Source organism: Olea europaea, unplaced genomic scaffold (assembly GCF_002742605.1).
Source record: "Olea europaea var. sylvestris unplaced genomic scaffold, O_europaea_v1 scaffold5327, whole genome shotgun sequence".
NCBI classification, from domain to species: Eukaryota; Viridiplantae; Streptophyta; class Magnoliopsida; order Lamiales; family Oleaceae; genus Olea; species Olea europaea.
The window spans coordinates 1-9,892 of NW_019263652.1; the positions used below are offsets into that span (position 1 = coordinate 1).

Here is a 9,892-nt window from a genome sequence, read left to right on the forward strand (position 1 = left end):
GGAGAACGAAGATAGAAGCATATTATAAAGACGAATAGGTTGTAGGGATTGATTAAAAAAATTTATTTGGACGTGCAAGGTCGATTATATTAAGGTAACCTTTGAACCTGAAAAAAAAAAAGAAAAAAAAAGGGGGTATCGGTTGCACTACCTTTAAAAATCTTAAAAAAGGTCTATTTTTCCCATTTTATATTTAAATAAATACATTGCAAATATAGCATCAAAAAAGATTATTTTTAGGAATTTTTAAGAGGAATGATGGTGGGAATCGTAAAAGGTGTGGATATAAGGATTAATAGTTATGAATATGTAATTTAAGTTAAAGTTTGAGTTTGAATTTAACTGAACATTAAAAACTAACTTTAAAACATACACACAACCAATATTCATCGAAAGAATATACTTAAAATATCGGGAAAAAAAAAAAAGAGAAAAATCTTCCATCTCTTTTTGGTCAAGCTAGAGGATATCTCTCTTTGTGGGATCTCCGGCCTTCCATCTTCAACAAATGAAGCAAGAAATCACTCCAAGAATCAATTGGTCCAGGCAAACACCAATGCACACAATCATTATACAAAGTCACATTCTCATTTGGCCAATGCCCATATCTACTAGGGTGCCCATCTGGCCTCAACAACATAGCCTGTGTCGTATCAATTAATCTGAATCTGAATCCCTTTTTCTTCCCTTCTCTTTCTGCAACCCTATATTCTTCCATTTGAGTCATATAAAGATCCAAATTTTCCCCTTCCATAACACTCTCATTGCTTCTAAATGGCCTCTGTCTCACACAATTCCCACCTTGATTCCACAACCCATTTTCGAAGTGGGATGGTGCAAAGGTCCTTAAAAATGTTATCCCTTTTAACTTTTCTAAACTGTTTATAGCTTTGAAAGCTGTTTTGAATGCCCTCCGGAAGCCGAAAGTCATTGGAAAGTCCGTGATATTTGAAACTTGGCAGAAGCGACAGCCCACAATTCTTCCCTTCTCGTAGTACATGGCTGGCCGGTAAAACCAATGACCCGCATTGAGGACAATATAGTCAAATTCGTCTATATGGTTAGTCCAGGACTCGTCAAACTCGTCTAGGTAGATATTGAATAAGCCCGTATGGGTTGGACCATTAGGGTCTTCCTCTTTCGCTTTCACCAAAAAGGGTGTCCAATAGTGGGCAAGGGTGAAGTTGTAACTCACGTAGTTCCAACGTTTGAAATGCTCGTCTGGAGTATATGACACATCGATTGGATATTCGACCTTAAATTAATAATAAAACGAAGAATAGAAAACATTATGTAAAATTCTTAAACATAGTAAATGAGTTAAGAATACATAACTATTACGAATACTTTGAGGCACAAGAATAAAAATCAAAAAATTATTTGTCAGGTTAAATATGTTCGATTACTAAAGTAGTAGACACAAGAAATATGACAAATCGCTTAGATATTTATTCCTTTCTCTTCTGTCCGTCCTATACGTTAGGGCATTATGGAATGCATAGACAACAAATTAGCTAGACAACAAGCATATAATTCCACATATATAATTTAGAAAAATATCTCAAAAACTAAACGGTCCCCATGATATATCTTTTTTTCTGAACATACTCCAGCAAATGCAGCACATGCATTGTTTAGCTTCTCTGACAGAACATTGACGTTTCGTATAAAAGGTGTAAGAATTATACCATTTAGGTAGGACATACATAAACATAGGCATAGCGTTTGATTTGAATGAAGAGAATGAAATGAATGATACCTAATCCTAGAAAAGATAGAAGGAAGAATGGTCGAGTGTTGGGTATAGGGTTAGTCACCAAATCTATAAAACGACAATAGTCCATTTAAAATTCCTAGATCTAGATATTGTCCAAGAACTCACGTTCTCACCTTTAGATTCCTTCTACTTTGTCACCTTCTCCTAGTAATTATTATTTTAAACATCTTTTGATAGCTCCTTTTTTGACCTAGGGGTATAGTTCAGTGGTGCAAAGGACAGGAGCGAAGTTATCTTACGCCTTGTTGGCAGTCGCAGTGTGGGGGTTTGATTCCTGAGGCATGGAATTGAACTCCTTATAGACGCAGTGTTCAGGCAGCTCCTATTCCCTGACCTGTTGGGGCACATCTCACGATTTACCACCCTTACAAAACTCTAGGAACAGGACGAGCCCTCAAAATTGGGGTTCAACCTATTATTTTAAACACACACACATATATATATCCTATTCTGGGAAAAATAATTACTCAGATCCATTCAATATGTCAGAATGTTTTTTATTTTTTCAGTATCTGTATTTAAAATTAATTTTTTTTTCAAATGACTATTTTTTTAAGATGCCAATAGCTTTTCATGTGTGCACGTTACATGTTTATGTATGTAATGAATTTAAAAAAAAAAGAAAAAGAAAACAACACTAATCCCACCTTCGGTACTGTTCCACCATTTACATGGTTGTCTTAGTTTAGCTTTCGTTTTCAAGAAAAAATATATTTAATATTAGTGTACAGCTTTATGTAAATTAATAAATTAATTTGCTACATTAAGTCACCATCAAGCCAACTAACAGTTGACGTATAGAAAACGAAAATGTAACTAATCCAGAAATTATGCATTCGCTATTAAATTTTGGTATATTATTGAATCCAACTTGCTAATATTTTTTAATTAAAATGAAAGTGTATTCTAGGCTTTTTGCTTTGTGTTCTAGCCTTGTATGCTCAAGCGTGACGGTAATTTTTTCACATACTATTTATATAACACACTCATTACAAGAAACTATTACTTTTTTAAGGACAATTTTTCTCAATGTATACATGTCAAAATTCACGTAAGCCTGGGAAAATTTTTTATTTTTTAATTTTAAATTCTACCATCAATTCTTAGGTAAACTAACATGTATACTTGATCTAATCTATGGAAATTGACTTAACAATTGATTCAAATATCTAATTAATGAAATTAAAGCAGAAAAATAAAAGATAAAACAAAAGGAGAGAAAAGAGAATCAAGAATATTAGCATTTTCACTCCAAGTATCAAGCCGATAAGAGTAATTTCTAAGCAACCAGTTATCTACTTTAGCCAATGATTTCAATCTATGGTGCCCCACTCCCAAAAAGAAAAAGACAAAAAAAAGTTTTAAATTCCTAAATGGTCTTGAACATAGCACGATATGCTATATGGTATATATTACGGTATTTAATTACTTGTGAAACTGAAAAAACAATAATAATAATAATAATAATAATAATAATAATAATAATAATAATAATATAATTACCCTGGATAAGAGGCATATCAAGGACTGCATTTGGTTCCTCCCCACAGAGTCTCCAATAAAGGCCAAGGATTTGCCCCTAACAATATCCAGAAACTGATAAGGATTGAAAACTGGCAAATCACATCCATCTGGTTTCCACTTCCATCTCATGAAATCTCTATCCTGCCTTCCGTATTTCATGCAGTTCTGGTGCTCATGGATTGCCCAACAAGTCTTGTTTGTGTAGTACGGCGCCTCGGGATTCGGAACCCATTCGCCAGTAGAAATGTCACACTTTTCGTAATCTTGATCCTTAATATTTATGGATTCATCCTCTGCATGGTATGGAGGAGAAATTTCTGTGGGGTTCTTGGAAGAGTACTTTAAGAATGGATAATTTAGACGAACAATAGTGAAGAGAATTAATGTTACGGCTATTAGTATGGAAATATTCTTTGTGTTTATGATACTTTGCCTACTATTTCGTAAGGGAAACTCCATGGATTTGAGACTCATGAAGGTAAAGAAAGACTGGACGAGGAAGGATGAAAGTAGGGTGCAGGCATGAAAAAGGGATCTGGCTGAGAGTGCCAAACAAGTTGATGATATATTAATCGATGGATTTTGGTGAAATTTATTGGAAAAAATTAACATTTTTTAGTCATTTTCCTGCATGACCCTACATTATTAGACTGTATATAACAATATGTTATAGATCGAATACTTACTAAAGTATAATATGAATTAAAAATGGTCTAATTAAAATTGTTTATTGATTAATTAAGTGGAAGTATATCTGACGTCACCCAAGGGATGAAGTGGAAGTATACTCTTTAATATAAATTATAAATTAATAAGATCCTTTACTTTATAAATTCGTTAAATAATGGCTTAGATGTTAAGAGTTCTATCGTAAAATGTGAATTTCATTTATCTTGTCTAGAAATATCAATATTGAAATTGAGTCCTCGTCCGATTAGACATGTTAAAAATTGCATGCTCAAAATCATATTAAATTTTATGGAAATCATTTTCGACAATTTTCACGTTCAAGTGTCGTTAGATTTTACCTTAACATTTAACAAAAGAATGATAATTAAATTAATATTTTCTTAACGGTCAGACCTTGGATTTGCTCCCCAATGGTTACTAGTTCGAGTCCCCTCAAGATCACTTATGTGAGTATCCGATTATAAACTTCAGGGCCCCGTGGGATTAGACGAGGTGTGCGCAAATTGGTTCGGACACCCATGGTCATTAAAAAAATATAAAAAAAAATATTTTCTTAATTTATTTACCATTTGATTCTTGAGTGAAGTAACTTTCAAGCTGTCTGCCTCTGTTAATACAATTAAAGTCAAATGGATCATGTGATCATAATTGGACATGAAAATCATGAGTGCACGCTGAAAAGAGATTAATTTCCTAAAAAATTGGACATAAGACGTTTTAAAATCTTCAAACTTTCACTTAGTTTTGATATAATTAGTATCTAACTAGCTACTTGAAATTAAGCCCCTATTTGATCCCCATTAAATTAAATTACATTACATTCCATTTTTCTCTATCCTATTTTCAACCACACAATCTTCCATAAAATAATATTACACGTAAATCTAAAATTTTTCCTTTTTTTTCAACCAGTCATTTTTCTAAAAAATACTATTTCCCCCATTTTCATTTTCAGGTAATGGGGATCGAACAGGGGCTAAAGGCCTAGTTCGCAACTACTTCATTCATTAATTAATTAATCTTAGAGTTTGTTTTAATTACTTTGTAATCATAATTTCCATAACGTGGTAGGTTTTAATTAAAAAAGGAAAATCAGAACTAAGGATAATTACCCAAATTAAACATAAAGAAGCAAATTAACATAATGTCTTTGCATCACATCATGAGTTCGAGAGATCCAAAATCCAATTGCATAGAAACTTGAATTTGATTATTTAGAGTTGGCAAGATTTGCCCAACTGCCTCGATATGCAATTAGACCACTAAAGTAAGAAGAATTTAGTCTTCCAATGGATTGAAAATTCAGTTTGATGCCAAGAATTGGCTGTGACAGCCATGGAGCTTAGACCTCTCTCTCTCTCTCTCTCTCTCTCTCTCTCTCTCAAATATACTTTTTGTAATAAATGTGGTCCATAGGGATGCACCCAAAAAAAAAATTAAAAAAAAAATGATCGTTTATCATAGAATATGTCAAGTTATTTTGGCCAGATATTTCAATTGTAATTGAAAATGAGATATTTTCTACCGGTCATGATCGGTGTCCTGGATGTGAAAATAAATGTGAGAGACTTGACATCTTTGCACAATCTTAGAGAATCATTAATATTAGGCTAAAGATGAATACACAAGAATTTTTCATAATTAGACAACATTTTAATTGCTTGAAAGATTTATAACATTTACACTTTATCACATTTAACTTTTTTTTTTTTTTTATCGTATTTCTATTCTCAAATAACATAAATTGTTCATGATTATGGTTTTCTCCAATATTTTGTTTAAGATAAAGTAAAAGGCCCATTTGACCATTAGATTAAATAAGCAAAATAAATAATGATGCAAAAATACGATTAAATATTTGACCATCATTTTAAAGCGTGTTAATAATTTTTTGAACGGAAATCATGATTAAGGATAATATTTTCTGATCAATGAAATATTAAAAAAAGTATGTGCTCAAGAAAAAAGTTAGGGATATAAGTGTGATAACGAATCAAAGTTAATGATTTTTAATGTAATTAAAATATGGTGTATTTATGACAATACGTGGTGAGCATGACCACTCTTAATATTATAGGGTTATGTAATTAACTACATATATTTGTTATTTAAAAAATCTATGAATGTCGGTCATAGTCCCGATCTCAAATAATAGAATATCATTATAATTTATACTCTTTGTTTGATTGTAACCTGGTTTTTGAAAATTATACAACGTTTGGTTATTTGTCAAAATCAAACGTTAAACTTCCATAGTTAGAATTTTGTTAACAAAAAATAAAAGTCAAATCTGATTTCCAGAAATCGGCCATATGTAGATGTAGCCCATGAGAGAGGAATCCCCAAAATATATAATTGAATGTTCTCCAGTGTTTTACTCTTTTACAAATTACTCTTTTCTAGTGTATACAAAGTACAAAAAAATATCACAATTTACCCAAAAAGAAGGAAAAAGTAAAACAGTGCAAAACGTTACACAAATCATAAACAATGTATTTCTCTTTTCATTTAAACAATCTCTTATCATTTTGTGTTTCCCTTTTCAACAATTCTTGCAAGAAATCATTCCAAGAGTCGATGGGTCCAGCCAAACACCAATGCACGCAATCATTAGCCAATGTCACATTCTGTACAGGCCAATGCCCATATTTGCTAGGGTGCCCATCTGATCTCAACAACATAGGCTTCTTTGCATCGAACAACCTAAATTTCAACCCATTTTTTCTCCATGCTTCTTCTTGTGCTGTCTTTAGCTCTTCAAGTTGAATTGAATACATTCGGGAACTTAAATCATCCAACAAAGTTTCATTTCTCTTGAAAGGCCTCGTCCTTGTACAATCTCCGCCTTTATCCCACTCCCCACCTTCAAAGTGCGAGGGTGCAAATGTCCTAAGATAAGTTATACCTTTGAAATTTTTCGCTTCGTTTATAGCATGAAATGCAGTTCGAAATGATTGTCGGTAGCTGAAAGATGATGTCAGGTGGGTGACATTGGCCTCGGGGCAGTAGAGGCAGCCAGCAAGGCTGTGATTGAGGTGGAAATAGGTGGGACGGAAGAACCATTGCCCCGCGGAGATGATCACGTAATCGAAACCTTCAATGTGGGAAATCCAGTTTCGATCATATTCATCGAGATATAAGTTGAAAGGGCGCGTTATATCGTTTGGATCAGTTTTTTCTGTCTTTACTAAATAGGGCGACCAGAAAATGGAAATATTGAAATTGTACTCTCTATATTTGTGATGAGTATTTGCATCCGTCGGGCTCGAAAGTTCCATGGGATATGCAACCTGGAAAATCGACCCGAAATTTCAATCTTCAAGAACATTATAGGCCCTGTTTGATCCACATTATTTGAAAAAAAATATATTTTTAAACAGTTATTTGATATCATTTTAACCACACATTCTTCAATAAAATAATGTTATACATAAATTCAATTTTTTTCTTTATTTTTTAACCACACATTTCTCACCAATACACTATTTAAAAATGCATTTTTTTTTTCCAAAATAGCGTGGCTCAAATAAGGGCTAAATAAATTTCAACATAAAAAGATTTGAATCTACATATATACATTTCTATATCGGGGATTTGATTCGTACATGTAATACTATAAATAAATTATAATGTTTGTCTATCTAATGACAAAGACATCTCATTTCTGACTTAAGACAGCTAGGTATGATAATAATTTAAATTAACTTCACATTAACCTTATCTCTTCCCAATTCATTTGGACCGATCCAAACCTCAAATAATATTAGATTTAATTATGCATATTTTTTCCACTATAATCAATAACCTCAAATAAATTCAAATCTGCAAGACTGGCAAACCACGATATCCGATTATTTATTTAGAGAAATATACAAATATACTCTCATATTTTAATCCTATATTATGTCCACTTTTCAAATTTTTAAACATTGATATTATACTACTCATATGAACCTGTACAACTGTCGCACTGTATTAGATTTGACATATCAATAATTTCACAGTAGATATTAGACTTTCATTTTTTTTACTCAAAAGAATAGTGAAGCCATTTCCCCACGCAAACCCATTTTCTGAAGACAGGAGCTTTCTTCATCATCATCATTTTGTCATCACTTAGGATGCATTCATTTTTTAGCTTATTGTGGTATGATCAATATACTTCTTTTCTCATCTCTCATTCACTGAATGCATCAAGATAGTTCCCAACCACTACTTCAGTTGCATACCAAGAAGTTTGCTTCGGATTGGTAAAGGAAAATTTTCCTTAGTGGCTGTTCATATTGTTTGAATGGATGGGAAAGACATTATGCATTTCTGCAGGAGAAACCTGATGAGGATTGAGGGATCTGTACTTGAACAGTTGGAGTTTTCGGGGTGTTGCACGCATGAACCTGCCTTCAAGCTTTAAGTGGCATATTACCTTGAGAAATTTTTTTGAAATCTTTCAACAATCCATTTTAAGGAGATCTATATTTTACCCGTTGTTGATATGATTATTTTTTCAACTCATTCTCTCAGCTCTGTCGCAATTTGTGATTGTGTGGAATTCCATTAGTCTGGCAGTCTTACAAACATGATTTTTTTGTATTTTTGTTGAACCAAGGTTTGAGGAAGTATAAGATGGATTGTTTGAAGTTTTTGTCGAATGTGGACATAAGAATTCATATATGAATTTATGTTATATTCAATTACTTTCTGGTTGAGTTGTGTATAAAAGTTATTGAGGTATTCCATATCTATCTATAATGGGCATGTATATATATTTGACATAATCCTAACATACTTTTGGAGTTTGAATTAAATTTTTTAACATGAATCTTCTCTGACAGTTAGTAAAAATTAGATATAAAATTGTGGAAATATAAGTAAAAGATAATTTATAATTTTGTGCGGAATCTCCGCACAGATGGGACTTCGCACCAATTTCGTGGGGAGTCCCCACACAATTGGTGCGGGGACCCCGCATAAACTGTGCGAGGACTTTCTCGTGCGAAATTGGTGCGGAGTCCTCGCCAGACTGTGCGGGGACCACACTGCACAAAATTATAAATTAATTTTTACTTATATTCCCACAATTTTAAATATAATTTAGAAGATTTATGCCAAAAAATTTAATTCAAACTTCAAAAGTATGTTAGAATTATGCCAGGAAAACTAAAATCTCTACATCACGTTAATAAAGACACATTAAATACAATAATCGTGCAACGCACGTGGCATCGACTAGTATATTTAATAAACATTTCCATATAGATCTTTCAGTACATGAACTTGGCACATTACCATTTACTACTCAACAATATTTATGCAAGGAAAAAAATTAAGCTAAGAAATCATCAATAAACAAAATAGTGGAGACTAAAAACCATGAAATAGGGAGAAAATTAAAACATCAAAAATTAAATTACAAACTAACATAAAAAAAATAAAAAATAAAAACTAATTAGATACATAACCATACAGTATCAAGAAATTACATTTTACAAATTGAACTTGCTCTATTTGAATAAAAAATGAAAAATTTTATTTCAAAAGAGGATCACGGACTCAAGATAACTAAAAAAGTATACCACAACCCAAGTTATGAATACATCAAGTTCAAATGCTATAGATTATTTGAAAAACTAAAAAAAATCACTCAAGTTTGTAAATAATGTAAGAAAGTAAATAGCTCGAATTGCAAAGAATAAACGGTTTGATTCATCAACTTATACCACAATTTAGCTTGAACTTTTTGATTCATAAAAAGCACAAATTACAAAGATATTAACATATACTAACATCTGAAATACAACAATCTTGAGTGAGAGGAGAGGCAAAAAAGTAGGAGATATTCTTTATTTTTTAGGGTTAAAGTCTAGAGTTTTAGACTGATCATTACCCAAATTAGAGATTTTA

The 9,892-nt window shown here is 32.2% G+C and overlaps 2 protein-coding genes across 2 annotated transcripts; both read right to left on the reverse strand.

Moving 5' to 3' along the window:
* Nucleotides 1-325: 325 nt before the first annotated feature.
* Nucleotides 326-3,870, reverse strand: LOC111388876 (protein trichome birefringence-like 19). The gene is made up of 2 exons (XM_023013692.1): nucleotides 3,281-3,870; nucleotides 326-1,255 (listed from the first exon to the last, which is right to left on the reverse strand). Exons 1-2 carry the CDS (start codon nucleotides 3,773-3,775, stop codon nucleotides 455-457), a joined length of 1,296 nt encoding a protein of 431 aa, XP_022869460.1. The 5' UTR covers nucleotides 3,776-3,870; the 3' UTR covers nucleotides 326-454.
* Nucleotides 3,871-6,495: 2,625 nt separating this feature from the next.
* Nucleotides 6,496-7,299, reverse strand: LOC111388875 (protein trichome birefringence-like 19). The gene has a single exon (XM_023013691.1). The coding sequence runs from the start codon at nucleotides 7,267-7,269 to the stop codon at nucleotides 6,496-6,498; it is 774 nt and encodes a 257-aa protein (XP_022869459.1). The 5' UTR covers nucleotides 7,270-7,299.
* Nucleotides 7,300-9,892: the final 2,593 nt, after the last annotated feature.